This window comes from Parus major, chromosome 1, assembly GCF_001522545.3.
Source record: "Parus major isolate Abel chromosome 1, Parus_major1.1, whole genome shotgun sequence".
NCBI lineage: Eukaryota > Metazoa > Chordata > Aves > Passeriformes > Paridae > Parus > Parus major.
Genome location: NC_031768.1, coordinates 27,943,790 through 27,960,719, shown reverse-complemented (window position 1 = coordinate 27,960,719; position 16,930 = coordinate 27,943,790). Strand labels below are relative to the sequence as shown.

General features: G+C 35.5%; 1 protein-coding gene across 2 annotated transcripts in view; it reads left to right on the top strand.

Annotated features, from left to right (window-relative positions):
- Positions 1 to 14,914, top strand: part of MRPS9 (mitochondrial ribosomal protein S9) — a 33,945-nt gene extending 19,031 nt beyond the window's left edge. For both annotated transcript variants that reach the window (XM_015639189.3, XM_015639205.3), the window contains exons 6-11: positions 5,169 to 5,251; positions 7,909 to 7,984; positions 10,658 to 10,826; positions 12,230 to 12,338; positions 13,161 to 13,330; positions 14,705 to 14,914. In XM_015639189.3, coding sequence (XP_015494675.1) covers positions 5,169 to 5,251; positions 7,909 to 7,984; positions 10,658 to 10,826; positions 12,230 to 12,338; positions 13,161 to 13,330; positions 14,705 to 14,796 — 699 coding nt within the window. In that variant the 3' untranslated portion in view covers positions 14,797 to 14,914. The remainder of the gene's footprint in view (positions 1 to 5,168; positions 5,252 to 7,908; positions 7,985 to 10,657; positions 10,827 to 12,229; positions 12,339 to 13,160; positions 13,331 to 14,704) is intronic.
- The last annotated feature ends 2,016 nt before the right edge of the window (positions 14,915 to 16,930 follow it).

Here is a 16,930-nt window from a genome sequence, read left to right as displayed (position 1 = left end):
TTGTTGACCTTGGGCAAATGAGCTTCTTGCCCTGGCAGAAATGAAATGAATGATAAATGTAGAGAGTGTCTTTGCTGAGTAATGGAGCTGCAGCATAGGCTTTCCACAGAGGTTTTCTCCTGCACAGCCCGAGGCAGCCCGAGGACCCCTGCTGTTCATTTAAATAGGTATGTCAAATCTGCCTCGAAACGCCGCTGGTTTGATCTGTGGTAATATTTGTGAAGGTTCCATATGGACTTGAGCCCCCTGCAGTGCTAAGAAATAATGTACAACGCTTCATGGTGCAGACGCAAATTTTCTCTGAAAAGGGATGCAATGCTGCGTTTTAGCTGTCGGAGAGGATGATGGAGCTGACGCGCTAGGCCTGTCAACTTGTTACACGGATGGGTTGCACGCAGCAAGGCTGTGGAAAATCTGTGCCTTTTAACTTTTCTACTTAATCACGGTTGTAGCATTGCCTTTAGACTGTATGCTACATTAATTCTCTTCCTGCCTTCTGCCTTTCATCCCAAGTTTCACGGAAAAAAGTAAAGCATGCAGGTCTTGTAGAGGAGCCTTATCAAACAGCTGTCATCTGACAAGCCATTTGCATTTATTTTGGCTGAAACAGAGCAACCCAAGGGCAAGATGTTTTGTTGCATTCCATCATAATGAAGAAATTACAAATTTTACAAGGAGCACAAGTTTATTTTTAGCTCTTCCTAGCAGACTATGCAAGCTTGCCTTGGAAATCTCTGAAAGTATAGTGCGCATTTTGTTTCTAAGAGCGTGGCAACCACCTTCAAACAAATGGCCTTGACAAATGCATTTTTCATTGGTATAGGATACTTGAGTGTTCTTCAACTGTTTCTGAATATTTTCATTAAATAGGCTTCTATAAATGTGAATCCATTAAGTGAGATTTAACAGGGTTTTTTTTAAGTCGGCCAAATGAAAGCCAAAATTTGCATAAAATTCCCAACATTGTTTTAACCTCTTGTTAAACTAATGTGTATTTAACAAACTGTATTGTCTCAAAGCTAATTAATTTTTCCAGAAAAGAATTGTATGTTAATACTGCCTAGTGTAAGTAATCAATCCGATTTAAGGATGTCTTTTAAATTGCTATATTAAATCTAATAAACAGGATAAACACACATTATTTAGCTTAAACTTATATGCCACTAATTAATACATAGTGGAACTTGAATTGTATTACTTGTTAGTTATATAACTGAGCATAGTATAATTGTTTAGTTAGTGCTAATAAATAATATTGTCCACTTACTGAAAATAAACTATCTTCCTACGTATTACAAATGCCAATATGCACGTTTGGCTTTCAATATGAAATGAACTACCATACAAGATATTTGTAATGTGCATTATTGTTTTTCTGCATGTTGAATAAAGTTTAGCTGTAGGGAAAAGGATAATTTATTTTTCTTCTGATACACAAAAGAATGTTTATTTCATGGAGCACCATTTCACAAATGTTTGATAGTGCATTTGATCATCAGTTAACTTAAAAGTTTTTTAGAATAATGAAATTTTTGTAATGTGAAGAGCAAGAAAAAATGCTATCTTCATACCATACCTTTCATACAGGAAAATAGTAATTCCATGTAATTGTGCTTCTTGTACGTTTTTTAGGAATATCAGGGCTTGTGGATTGAGGTGAATGCTCTAACAATTGAGCTTTTTAACTCTCAAAGATATTCCAAAACTTAAAACCCTTCAAAGTGTATGCTGAACTCAAAACACAAAAAACAAAGTAAAGTGCCAGCTGGGGTAAAATGTGGGTTTTGCAGCATATCTTAACTATAATGTTAATATAATTTTTTCCCCCTAAAAATCTCTTTTAGGATTTCATTTGCTGATTCCTTCCCTATTTTTTTAATGCAGAATAAAATACATTTATTATTATTTTAAGTGTCCTTGTAGAGATCTGAAATTTGATCTCTCTATTAGAAATGGAAGCGTTTCAGTACATAGTCAATCTTGTAAAATCAGCTATTTTGATTGTGTAATAGCTGAGTTTACAAGACACACAGATGTGTACAGTCATGAATTGGACTATTGAATCCTCAAGTGATTAGTAAAATCTTCACCTGCCAGCTTTGAAAAAGCAAGTGTGTCTTCAGAAGCTTTCTTTAATCGTTGGGGAGTGAAGATTTGTCAGATAAATTATTGGGCATTACGTGTGATTCCTGATTTTGCAAAGGCTCATCCACATACTTTACTTTACATGTGAGTGGTTCTTTCAGTCTGTTGGCTTTATCTCTATACAGAGATTAGATACATGCATCAAATTTAGGGGTTTTTTTTAGTACTTCAGACCAAAATGTTACAAGAATTGCCAGTCCACTTTCATTGCCGGAAATATGTAGGAAATTATATTTAACGTTTCTCTTACACTTGGAATTACTTTAAAATGCTACTTTTCAATGTTGCTTGACTTCATCTCCCATGTAAAGGGTTCTTTGTCTGAATAGATGTGATTGCTGTAATTTAACCAGAACAGTAAAGAAATCATTTTAATTCTTAAAAGTGCATGTTAGAACTTAAACAGGCTGTGGAGTTGATGTTCTTTGGGACCTAGGGAGGGTCTTCAGTAAAATTTTATTGTTGCAGCTGTTTTAAAGTTTTTTGTCACTGTAACTGACAATTTCTGAGGCTAAAAAGTGGTAGATGGTTACCCATAACTTATTTTCTTTGCCTGTGTTTATCAACAGTTTCCAAATATGGCAAAATCCTTAAGTCTTCTTTTAACTTGTCATGTTATACGACACAATATTCCTGTGACAATACTTGAGTTGCGGTTTATAAGCAATTCTGACTGTAGTCTGTCTTAAGGTGACAACTGCAATTACCTCCCTGTGTCCTTTTCTAAGGAACTCTGTTGTAGCTGTGTTGAGCCTCTGTTCATGCATTTTTGCTGACCATACCAATAAATAAATATGTATGCCTGAATGTTTTGGAGGAGAGATGGGTGTTTGTGAGGAGGCAGACAAGAGACTGCTTTTGCAGGTAGTGGTGACAACCTCTGCCTTTGGAGGCAAGAGGTTAAGTGAAAAGTGTCAGTAAGGTGAGAAACATCCTTACACATTTATAAGACCTAATAACCCAGTACTACTTCTGAGCATCTGACACCAAAATACCATCTTTGTGCCTGGTTTGTCTTCTTCCAAATGCAGAAACTCATGGAGTTCATCAGATTCAATCTCGGAGACTGTTCCAGCTGAGCTCTCCCCAGCTTGCTCCAGGACAGAGACAGCTCTCCTTTGCCTTCTCTGCCCTCCTCTATGGTCCAAAGCCAAAGCTTCCATGCTCATTCTTTTCCATGTCTTAATTACAAATACCTAAAAATAGCTTGGTGCAGGCACATCTCATGAGCTCTAACCCAAACTGTACCTATGCTTCTAATGTACGGGCGATAATTTTTGAAGCCTCGTGGTCAGCTCAGTTGTTAAGATTAGTAGAGTGATGTGACATAAATCTTGCCCACAGTAGTGATACCAATCTGGTTTTCTTAGAGGATTAGAGTTATATTTGTGAGGTTTGAAAATACTGAAAACAGCTTTTCTGCTCTTCTATGTAATGTTGCTGGCGTTTGAGGATAAATGAACTTTTTTTAAGTTGAAAATGTTTCCTAGGTCCTATCTGCTACAATTATCTAATGAAAAATAAAGGATTTCTGAAAGCCTTACTACTATAATATATGAATTTTCATGCTGTCTCAAACGGGAATGATTTTGTACTTCAAGATTTTTAAGTGTGGAATTATTTTTAAAATATTTTGTTCCACTGTGCCATTAAAAATGTCATCAGTGGCCTGCGTCAGAGGCTTCAGTGAGTTGTCCCTATTTAAATGCTTTGAGTGCAGCCCAGATAACAATCTGTTCTTTGTTCATACATTTTAAGTACAAATATTTTTAGTGTATGTGCAGGTGTGTTTTATATTAGTGAAAAAATCAGCTTGAACAGTAGGTGTTTATAACTAAGCAAGGGGCTTCTATTTTGGGGTTATTTTTAAGCTGTTACAGAAATTTCACTGTATCCGGTTACAAATCTCAGTTTTATGTTAAGAACATATATTTCATTAGTTAATATCTGACAGCACAGAGCTGTCTCATGTTTCTTCCTTGACTGTTTTGTAAGTAATACAATAGAAGATCCTCCAAACCATTGTTTCTTGTCCCCACTAATTCTTACACTGTTGTTTCTCCCTAGCATTTGTTAAAACTCATATTAGTACAATATAGGAAAATGACTATAAGCTTTCTGTTTCATTCATAAATGAAAGTGAATTATTTGGCATCAAAGTACTTGTTTGTGGTACATCTGTCCTGTTGTTTCAATATAATTTATAATTTTTTCTCCAAATACTCCTATTTAGCTTTGCATTTGGATCACTGTTATAATTAAGAGTATTAGCTGTTATATTTTAGAACAAGTAGTCTTCATTAGTTTCTGAAATGAAAAAAAAAAACCCTAAAAATACTTTATTTAAAATGTGGTTTTCTGTAATATTTTTACTGTGACTTTTTTGAGTATTTTCCCCTTTGGGTTTTTTTTTTTCCTGAAGTGCTAAATCACTGTCACAGTATTGTTTGAAAATAATAACATAGCTAAGAATTTTGAGAAAACTATTTAAAAATACTGAAAATTTAGAGTAAGTACATCTGCACAGTTGAAAGAACAGAGATTCTTACTATGGTAAATGTGCAACTTTCTGTCCATGTAGATATGCCAGGATAAGAAGTTGTGACTGGTACAGACCACCAGTAAATCTGACACTTCTACATGTACAAAATTCCTAAATGAAATTAAGTAAGTCTTAAACTGTGTCAGTATTTTGAGGAAGTCAAACTGAAATGTGAATGCACTGATAAAATTATTGTGCAGTATGTTTTGGAGTTGCATTTATTATACAAATGTAGTTGTCTTTCTGTATACAGTTTATTTATTTTACAAGCATATGTAAGAAGCTAAAAAACACTGCCGCAGAATTCAAAATCAATTATTTTGAATTACACATGACTTTTTTTTGTCAGAGTTCTGCTTGTTTTCTGACCTCTGTATTTTAAGTGTCTGAAGAGTAAAACCACATAAAACATGTGTTTTAAGTAGAAAAATTTAAATATTAAATGAAAACTATTTAAATACTTTTTCCATATATATTTAAGGAAACATATGAAAAATTTTTGAATGTTCAGAAGCATCAAGACCAACTGATAGCTCAAGACCTTCCTCTACAAAAAGAAAAAAGGTAAGCTTACAATTAGAATGAATATTTATAGCAGTTTTCTTGATGTGCTCTCATATTCTGTCTTAGCACCTCTGGTAATCCCCCACTCTACCTACCTTCTATTCCACAAACACATTTTCAGGCTTTTGATCTATTCCTTGTGTAATATTTGTATGGTAATTCCATGTTGAAAAGTTTATCCAGATATGTGTGGAGCACTCACTTCTCATTGTTAGAGTAAGGAAACCCCATCTGTTTCTCTTATTCTTTAATATTGCTCTGCTTTTTTCAATATTCTTTGCTTTATAAAAGTTCTGAAGTGTGATTTGAAAATAAACAGAAAATATCCAAAATTCTATGTTTCTGTATGAAACATGTGTATTCATATACATGAATGTTACATATATATAAAACATACTCTGTATGAATTTTTCAAACTATGTCTTTCATTAAAGCATTTTGAAAAAAGGAGGTAAATATCTCAAGACCTAAGACTGACCTCTTTAATAGTCCTTAATTACAGTTCTTGAATATTTTAACTTACCAATATTTAAATTTAAGAGTTTCAAAATACTTAATTTCACTATTTTTCTTCTAATGGCTTTGAACAGAAATCATCAAAACCTAGTAATTTTATAAAAGCTCATTTGGGTGGATTTCTTTAATTATCACCACTATTAGTAATTGAATTTAGGGTCTCTTTTTTCCTGTTTAACTTCTTTGGTATGCACAGCAAGTTCTTCATCTAGTTAGGCACTGGGACAGAAAAGACCCATGTCAACCAGAAGCTATGGGAAAGCTACAGTTGTTGGTTTCTAAGTTTATCCAGTTAAGATATGTTTTTAAGTGCTGCTTGCTCTTAGACTGTAGTCTAGATTTTTTATTTTGAGATTTCTTGCGAAGATTTTATATTACAAAATTAAGTTAAGCAAGTGTTTAAAATAAATGGCTACAACTAGGAAGTTTTGGTTTAGGCATTTACTGCTTTTCTGTATAGTTATTTTTTCCCAGTCCCAGGTTGTTTTTATCTTTGTTCTTGCTGTGTATTTTTTAGCCACATTTATGTATTGTTCCAGGAGCACATCGTGTTGGTTTGTTCTTCATTTCAGCCATTTGTTATTTACGTTAGGAAGAGAAAGGATTAATTTGCTGAGATTATTTCAATTTCTTAAATAACAGAAGTTCATGTTTCTTCATGATATAAATAGCATTCTGTGACCCACAGAATGTTTTATTATAGATTCGTGTTAGGTTCTGAGCAGACAAGAGAACAAATGAATTTAGTTTTTTGCTGCATGCTGCTGAAAAATAGCCTGACTCCTTACAGAGCTCAGCCAGTGGATTTACTGATGTGAAAAACGACCTAAAGCTAGTCAAAGATGAAAGGTTTTTTGCCTGTTAGGTTTGTAAAGCTCAGAGAATTTAAAGGATTTTTGGGACTTAGTTCTCACACTGGATATGGTACTTCCTCTGAGATTAGTCTGGATAGGATAATTTCTCTCCTAAGTGTAGGTAGAGGGTTGGTAGGAAGGGCTGTTTTTTTTTGTTTGAGAGGCATGGAGTTTTGTTAGGGTTTTTTCCCCAGAAAATAATGTATTGTGAATTCATTCTGTAATATTAACTGTAGGGTTAGGACCTGATCTGAACTACTTCAAGTTTATAGCTTTTCACATGCAAGAAATTTTTTCCAGCTTCAGTGGAAGTAGCAAGTAATGATATGTAAATTTAAGTATATACTTAAGTCTGTCAGGATTGGAAGCTTTTTAAAATCATTGCTAAAATCTGCATTGTTTCTAAATAATCCTTTCTCATGTCCTGACTCAGAATAGCATTAAAATGCATGCTTGAGAAGCAGAACTCCTTAAAGACACCTTCAGAAGGAGTGTTTTACTGAATCACAGCTTCCTTAATGCTGCTGAAAACGCTGTTTCTAGAAAACCAGAGTTAAGAAACTAGTTACATCTTTGCCTTAAATTTACCTGATAATGTTGGTATGTATATTTATGGCTGTACAGTTCATCACTTTGTATCATATATATTTCAAAGATTTACTTCAAACATTGGTTTTTCTTGGTGTTAGCATCTCTGTTTGAAGCTGTGTGCTTAGAAATTTCTGCTTTTGTTATCATCAGTGCAGTCACTGTGCGGAGCAGCTCAAGATTACACAGTAGATAGAATACAGGGTATCACTGCTACATTAGTACTTTGACTATGGTTACTGCTAGTGCTGTTCTTTATATTGATCAGAAAAGTAAAGATCAGTGGCAAAATAATTTGATTTCAACATTCTGCCTTTGATTTTGCTCTTTGCTGCTAGTAAACCAAATTTTTCCAGGCAGCAGACTTTTAAAAATAAGTCATAAGTTGGGGGAAAGATCACTTCCTACTAGAGTATTACTCTAATTCAATCTCAGACTTCAATAATATGAATAATGCATAGCTGATACTCATAATGGTCATGTGGTTAGTTCAATACATGAAGTTACCATACCTTTCAAAAGGCACATCTTCTAAAATCAACGTAGGCCTTCTCATGTTTACTATAGGAATGTGATCTGCATTCATTTGTAATGGAAAATGTATTTCTGAACGAAGACTGACTGTATGTGTGGTCTTTTGTGATGTAACTCTAATTGCATGGTTAATTAAAGGAAGAATATATGTGATATTTTAAACAGAAACCTGGCTGGCAGCAGATGGCTGACTAAGATTGAATTGGAAGAAATGTTGCTAGAAAAAGTGTCAGATGATGATGTAAGTAATTAATCTTCCCAATCTTAAGGAAGCTTGTGTCTTAAAAAATATGGACTCTGGGTGCATTTTTGGACAGTGGAAAGGTATTATGCAGGAGCAGGTTCTCTTCAAAAGAGTTTTCTGTCTTCTGATGAAATTTGTATATGTTCACAGCACTGTCACATTCATATTGTTTGAAGTGACTTGTGTTGATATTTTTTATCTAGCACAATATAGAACTCTGAAGAACTTTCCATTGTTACTATCATAATTAAGTTTTTCTCCTGGCAACATTGTGAGGCCTAGAGCACTTTTTATCTAATTACGTGGTCGGAAATGGGGTATAAGAATCTATTAAAGAAATAAATAGTCAGTTATTGCAGTTACAGATGCAAAATAGACAGGACTAGAGCCACTGTTACTAATTGTAGAGAAGGGGTAAATATTCAACATGGGAAAATGCAATGGATTTGTACAATAGTAAACCTGCAGAGAATTAAGTTATTTAGTGTTAGAGATGACACAGTAGTGATAAAAAATCACAGAGGGCTTGCTAGAAATAAAGAGCCCTTTTTCTTAGTGATTGACTAAAAAATCAAATAACCGAAGCAAGACACAAAGCTGTATAGATCTGTGGTTTGATACAGATATCTCCTGTTACATTCTCCTTGGTATGAATATGGTGGGAGAGAGAAGAGTTTTGCAGTTTCCTCAGTGTCTGCAAACTGTATCACTCTGTAGGTTTGGAGTCATCCTTTACATCTGTCTCTGGGGATAAGACTGTTCATCCTAATAGTCACACACTTTTTTCTCACTCAGAGCTTTTCCCTACAGTCCCCTAAAGAGCATTCCATTTTTTTAACAGCAGGTTCAGTCTATCTGGCCAGCTTTTGGAAGCCTGAATATGACAGTACCAGACTAACTCTATTTCTCTGAACATTCCAAGTGTTTTCTCACCTACAAGCAGTGTTCCTCAATCTTGTCTGTCCTGTGAACAACAGCTTTACAAAAATAGCATAACAGTAGCAAACATGCCCTTTGCTCAGTTGTCATCTGGAACAGTGGCATGTGATGGCTTCCTTGTCTGTGGGCTGTAAAAAGGTCTCAAGCAGACTGTAATCCATAAGCATAAGTTGGAAGTAGTTATTGTCAATTCACCATCCTGATAGTGCCCGAGAGACTTTCTGTATCTTGCTCGCAGTAGAAGCCATTTAGACTCAGGTATTTTCAGTAGCTTCTGCATTTGGAATGGCCATTTTTCCTCTCCAAGTGCCAGGTCTACTTGTACAACCAAACAGTTTGGTGTTCTTTACTACATGGTTTTAGTACATGCTATCTACATCTCTAAAAGTACATTGCAATAATCTTAAAAAAACCCCAACCAACCAAAAACCTACACCAAACCCTTCTACATACTGGCCTCTCCCATGTAAGAACACAAAGCCTCAGACTATCGTAAAAAACATTGTTTAAATATTTTTGAAATGTCTGAGTATAAGCTGCCAGTCTTACCTGCTCAAATTCTTCCCTTTTGCCACTGCAACAAAAAATTCAGTGGTATTTACACCATATTAAACAAAATCAGAGCTATTGATTTTTTTATTTTTGCACTCTACAAGTGAAAACTGCTGGAAGCTTTCTACTTGTATAGTCTCTACAATTTTTACAATTTTGTATTTCCATATTTCTTCTCTTCAAAGGCTTTACCACAAGTCTGTGTCATATTTGTTAGGTGGAAGTAGTTTTAAATAATGTCAAAGTTCCAGGGACTATTATTAAGTTACAAGAAGAGTTGTAATATTGTGCTAGAGAAGACTCTGGTAACAGACTGAAGAACAAATATTTGCAATAACTACTTGTAAGTAAAAAAAAACTTCAAAAATCAGGTTATCATATCTATATGAAAAATCCATTTTTGATGGTATGATACCTTTATATCTGGTGACAGCTGTCTGGAGTTCCTGCCAATAACACTTGGTAACAGGACATCCCAGCTTTTGGCACAAATGGGTTAACACACTAGTGTGTACTCTTTAATCACATGTTGAAGAACTTTGGAGGGAGGTATAAGGGGGAAGGAGAACCACACAGTAGCGAAGGATAATTTATTTCAAGAGGTTGCCCTTTAAGTCAAGTATCTCTTGAATTTTTAAATACCTTGATTGTTCAGTTTTAAAGGAAATCATAAACATTAAAGTAACTCAGCTTGAACAGCCAAAGATAGGCATTTTTTGTATATGTTATGAAATATAATCATTTATGAGATTCAGTTCAGTGAAATAAAATTATTTCCAAATCAGTGAATATGCTGACTTACTAAAAAGCAGGTGAAAATCTTTCCCTTTTCCTATTTTAATAAAACAATAATAAAATAATTAAGACATCCCCCCAGTGTTAGTTTTTTTTAAAGTGAGATGAACTTCATTTAATACAATAATCCTCTATTAAAAAGGGGTTGGTTATGCTTTGGAGTAAAGTTTTAGTGTTTTCTGAAGAAAGAACTAGATGTCTTTAGTCACACAGCAAATGATGCAACTGCATGCTGTTCTTAAATCAGCATGTAGGTGCGAAAGTGTCATCTTGTCAGAAATCATCAATAAAAGTGAAGTAGGAAAGATCCATTAAATAAAAATAGAAAGTTTTCGCAAATGCAATTACACTTGCATATTTTAATGAAGTCATGTTGTCTTACAGTACACAAGATTTATTCAACTCCTACAAAAATTGGTAGCATTGCCATGTGCTGACATCGAGGAGAAGTATATACAGAAGTTTTCCAAGGAAGTTCCTGTGCAGTTGCAGAAGTTGGTTATTGAACCCTTGCAGTATGATGAGCGAGGAGTGGCCTTCAGCACTGGGGAAGGTATTAACTTCAAGTTGATTTGTAACAGTGCAGACTTTGTTCCTCTTCACACTGCTTTCTTTATAGTGTGTACAACACAGCTGAAGGTGTCACTACTTCATTTTGTATGCTCATGTATACATATACTACATGTATAGCTGTTAGTCATGTTACTGACCACCAAGACATGGACTGGTCAGAAAGTGCAAGTTTTTGGCCCAGATTCCTATAATTTGTTTTTGATCTGTATTTCTATACAGTGATAGCTCTGTTAGAGACCCCATTGCGTTGCAGGTTGTAGGATACAAAAGGACTTTCATTTTTGGCCAGAGTGACTGCTGAACATAAAGAGTGGAGGACTGCAGGAGCACAAACACATATGAACAATTCCATGGATATAACACTGTTGTTGCTTAGTATAAAAACAGCATGTTTAGACTACTAATTTAATACTACATTATTTTTGTAGGAAGTTCAGCAAAGGGGAACTTTGAAGATTCAAAGAATAAATAGTAAGGAATAGCAAGGCATCTCGATATTTACAAACAGCCTAGGAAAACGAGAAGAGGAAATTTCTAAATATTATGGGACAGAGATGGATAATGGGATATTGATCATTCATACCGAGAAGGAGGGGATGTTAGAGAAAAGCCGTGAAGGTCTCTGGATCTTCTAAACACAGGCTGTTAGGTTTTCACTGGAGAGACACAGCTGGAAAACAATATAGGATATGAATGATTGCATAGGAAAAGTAATGCGGCAACAGCTTGTATAGGAAGGGCTGATGACTTTCTGGACAAAATGTGCACGCACACTTTATGCTGTACATTTAAAGAGGAGTCTTCCAGTTGTTGATTATTATGCAGCAGGCAGCAGATGAGAACAAAGGTCACAGGGAATTTGAGGGGCAAAGTGGCTAGAGAGCTCTGCTTTACCTGGATTGTGTTGAAGATTACATGACAACAAAGAGATGTGAGAACACCAAACCATGATTCAATTTGCACTGGTTTTCAGTAGTGTCTTCAGAACAGTAGTTAACGAAGTTTGATGAGCATGCAACCTGTGTGATTTAAGAAAAGCCACCAGGTTTAATAAGTTCAAAACCGGTCTTGTTTGTGCCTCATCAACCCCAAAATGAAGAAGAATGTCTTATTTGTTTCATAATTTCTTTATCAGAATGATTGCTTCCTTTGTGCTGAAGGAGATTGGTTTCCCAACACACGCTTCTCCCCCACTTAACAGACACTGATTAAAATATATTGAAGATACTTGTTCTTGGTTTGCATTTTTTTTTTTTTTACCTCAACCTGTAAAACCAAACAGCTGGCAATATATGAGTGTGTTGAGATTTGTTTAATTACTTGGACACTTGAAGTTGTGTAGAATATTGAAGCTTCATAAAATATTTGGTTTAATCCTTTAAGGTAAAAGAAAAACTGCAAGAGCTACTGCAGTAATTTATGACAACGGGACTGGAAAAATTACAGTAAATGGAATAGACATTTTACATTACTTCCCAGTGCTGCAGGACAGGTGAGAGCACTATGAAATGCTGGTTTTTTACTGTACTTAAATTATTCCAGCAAAAGTAACACCTTACATGTCAGTGCTGTGTTGATTCTATGTTCTTTTCTCTGTGTAACTATCTGTTTTATAAAACTGTGTCTTGCATTTCCTCCTAATTTTCAGGAGTTTAATGATAGGCAAGTCTTCCTCTGTGCTCTTTGCCTCACCTTTTCTGAAGGGATGCAAAAACCGAGAGCATGGATTGTTTTAATAATTCAAATTTTAGTCCCCTTAGAAAGGGCTTGAAATTTATTTTAAAAGTAAATAATAAACATTAAGTGTTTTGCAAAGTGCATGCATGTTTAATTACTCTGGTATATAGTAACATGCAAAGTGAGGCTTTTCATTTAAAGCTTCAGATTTTGGAGGATGTGCACAGTCTGATGATATAAGGAAGACTTCTCATTAGGCTGATATAAAGTTTCTATTCCTAATGTGATTTTTATTTTTATTTTATATTATGATTTTTAAGCTCAAAAATAGAGGGAAAGCTTGCTCAGTTTTCATATGCAGAACTGATGGGTTTTGGCTTCCTTAGAGAAGTAGTGGAATAAAAAAAGTAGTTATAAAACTGAACTTAAAGTACTTACCATTGGCAGTTGGAATATGCTCCTAGCTGCTAATTTCCTATTGATTTGAATGAGATATGAATGCCTTTCTGGATCTCTGCCCAACACACAGTTAACTGTGTTTTTGTATATACAATGATAAGAAATGTGCATAGCATGGAACTTCATGCACATGAATCTTTTCAATTCTTTCTTTTTTTCAAATTTTTTTTTTCCTTAGGGAACAGTTGTTGTTCCCTTTCCAGTTTCTTGGCAGAATTGGAAAACATGATATGGTTTGCACAGTCTCTGGTGGAGGAAGATCTGCACAGGCTGGAGCAATACGTTTAGCCTCTGCAAAAGCCTTAAGGAGTTTTGTGACAGAAAAGGAGGTGGAATTCATGAGGCAAGGTAGGAATTGAAATTATTTCAATGTTTCTTAATGTGTTTCTGGTAATTAGCAGAATTAATACAAGGATCATTAAGGATCAGATTTGAGTAAATAATCCCAGTGAAACCTTGTATATTGTATGAAAGGGATCTGCATTTATTTATAGACTGTTTTCCCTTGTTTCCTAGCATCCTTTGTGTACATTTTGGATGACTTCTCAAGCGTTTTTCCATCTGTTCATGACCTCTTTTAGGTCTATTAACCAGCTTATATTGCCTCAACATAGAATCACAGAACATGAATGTGTATTCACTGCTAAATAAATCTGGATCAGACATTAGTGAGCTGTAAGGTACTGAGATTGTGGTTTGTTTTACTTGGCTGGTTGCGTCTTGTTCATGTTTTAAAAAGTTTTCTTCTCCAACATAAATGCTGGAGGGTTGGCTTTGAAGAGAGAGTGATGAGCATAAATGTACTGCATGCAACTAGGCAAACCGAGGGAGCTACTTCCCTCTCTTGCATTATTTTGTGTTTACAAGTTACCTAGGATAAGATAGAATGTATTTAGATAACTGCAGGATCTGATGCTTCTCGGTGATGAGATGTCCATGCTGTTTCAGCAAGTACAGAATTACGAACGGTGAACTTTTAACCATGCTCTCTCTGGATTAGGAGCAAGAATACCTGCCTGTATTAGTGGCAGAACAGCTGTGATTTTTTTTCACTCTATTGCCAGCCATGAAACCAAAGCTGTCTTCATGCTTTGCAACAAGTTTCTTTAACTGTACCTTTTCAGTACTGGCAAGTACGAGTTGCTAGGAAAACCCTTGCAAATAGATATTGTATTGAGTTTGGCATCTTTACTGAGATCAGCATAATTCTGAACATGTTTGGGACATTGCCAAATATACTTTTAAGTATATTTATATATATAAATAAATTTGTACTTATATATAAATGTACCACAAGGCAGTGGTCTTCAGAATGGGGTATGTGCAACTGATCCCTTGGGATTCAGTACGAATGTGCCATATTCATAAGTGAATAAATACATGTATTTGGGTGTACATCCTCGAAAATACTGTTAGGACTGCATGATCAAAAAAGGGTTGAGACCACTGCTTTAAGGGCTTAAGCAATATGGATAGATAAAAAGCAATGGGTGGCTTTTTAATGGAGTGTAAAGGAAAATATGAATGAAGTTAAGTTACTAAAGAGAAGTTAAAATGTTAGAGGATCTGATGAGGCTCCTTTCAGTGTTTTGTGGTTCTGAACCTTTTGCCCTCTAGATGATACAAATCATACTGTTAGTGAAAGTTATTTGCTCACAGGTAGTATACCTGTAATATTAGCTAGTATTAATAAGTAAATGGGTGCTTTTCTGTGTTTTGCAGCTGGATTACTAACAGTTGACCCACGTGTGAAGGAACGAAAAAAACCTGGTCAAGAGGGACCCAGACGGAAATTCACCTGGAAAAAGCGATAAGTCTTGAGTATTTAAAGAGTGACAGAGTGCTACCAAAACTTCAAAACATACTGTTCTATGATTTAAAACTGCTGTATGAATATATATAGTAATAAAGACTTTTTTTTTCCCTTTATAATTATTATGTCTTCTGTTTAAAAAGCAGCAAACAACTCTAAATTTATTTGAAATTGTGGAATGTTGCAATTTGATGGAACACTAAATCTAAAATAATCACCCAAGTGCCAACTTTGCATCTTAAGTCCAATGAAATCAATATCAATTTATGAAACTTCTGGTGGATTATAACTTTTAAAAATTGGTCTATTTGTTTAATGATTTTGCAGTTTAAATTTTGAAATTAGGCAGCTCCTAACCAGGTATCTGGACATCTTCAATGTGCCTCCCTTTCTGCCTTGCAGGTATCTGAGGATAAGCAGCAACTTCCCTACCTAAACTGTGGTGGAGTTGAGAAGCCAGTGAGAATAGTACTGACAATTGAGGGGATGTTGAAAGAGGAACTGTCACAGAGGATAACCTTTGCCTGTGGAATGAGTTGTCTCCAGGATGCTTCCCCAGGTTAAGTAGTGAGTGATTCAGAGCAAGTACCTAAATTTAGGTTCTCTGAATCATACTCTGGAGGAGTCAGTTTTTCTGTTCTTCCCCCAAATGCAGAAAGAGCTGGAGGGATTAAGCTGAAGTTGTCTTTCAGAACACTCTTCTCCACCCCTTAAATCTCAAGGGGCCTGTTGAAGGAGGCGTGTTCCGAATATGGCTAATGCACAAAGATAGCATTGGACTCTTTGCCAAATACAGTCATAACTTTTCTGTTTTAAAATCAGAAGCAGGAGGTGATGACAGTGCTGCCCACCTCCTGTCTATAATTGTAGCCTTCCAAAATAGATTAGTGGTTACAGTGCTCACCCAAAAGCTTAAGGTTTTGGTTTATTGCCAACTTCCTTCCTGGGACAGAGGTCAAATACTTCCAAGGAAAAGCATATCCTTCATCTGTCCTGTAGGAAGTGGGCTACAGCAAAAACAAAGATAAAGTTTATCTCACCAGGAAAAGCAGAAAAATAAAGCTCAATAGTTTTGACAACAGGATACTTTCCAGCTTTCTTTTAATTTAGAGCACTTCTGTACTTGGAATTCTTTCTGCAGGCTTTTTCCAGTGCTGGAGTACCTGCTCTGCTTCTTACTTGCTGTAGATCATAGCAAAAGCTACACCTCAGAGGTCACAAAAGGTGCCAGCAGGTCACTACAGGTGATAAGCAACTATTATGTTGCTTATATATTATAATATTATAATATATATTAAATGATGTGTACAGGTCATTATTTTCCCAAGCAGCATTCAGGGAAGCAACAAATAAATAGACCTCATCAGCTGAGCAAAACAGAGAAGGTCAGAGACTGGGTGTGCATCCTTGCATACACATTTGTGATTCCTCTCTCCAAAGCCTGTGCTTCTTTTTAATGTTTGTTCCATGGGAATACTCTGCAAACTTGGACAGGATTGCTCATGGAAAAGGTAGCTGATCTCAGTCAGAGTACATGAGGCTAAAATTACCTGAAAGGATGTTGTAGTAAGTTGGGTGTCGGCCTCTTTTCCAAAGTAACAAGTGATAAGAGTCAGAGGAAAATGCCTAAAGTTGTGCCAGGGGAGGTTTAGATTGGCTATTAGGAGAACTTTGATCACCTAAAGGATTGTCTAGCACTGGATCAGGCTGTCCAGGGATGTGGTGGAGTCTCCATCTCTGAAGGTATTTATAAGAGATGTAGACAGTGCTTGGAGACATGGTTTAATGGTAGACTTGACACCGCTGGGTAAATGGTCAGACTCTGAATTGAGAGGTCTCTTCCAATGCAGAAGATTCTGTGACTGGTTAAATTGTATTTAAGAGCTGAGGCAATTCACCTGTCTCTTTGAAAAACAAATGGGGGTTTTACATGAGAGATTCTACACTAAGGCAAATACAGAAAGGCTTAACTAGCATTTCTTTTAATTTAAATCTGAATTGCTTGTGTGTAGCAAAATAACTATGTCATGTATGAGTAGAAGTTGTAATTTGTAATAAAAACATTCATCCATGCTGGGACAAGTACCTAAAGATCCTTTTGCTGTGCTCATGTAATGAAGTGAACATAATCACGT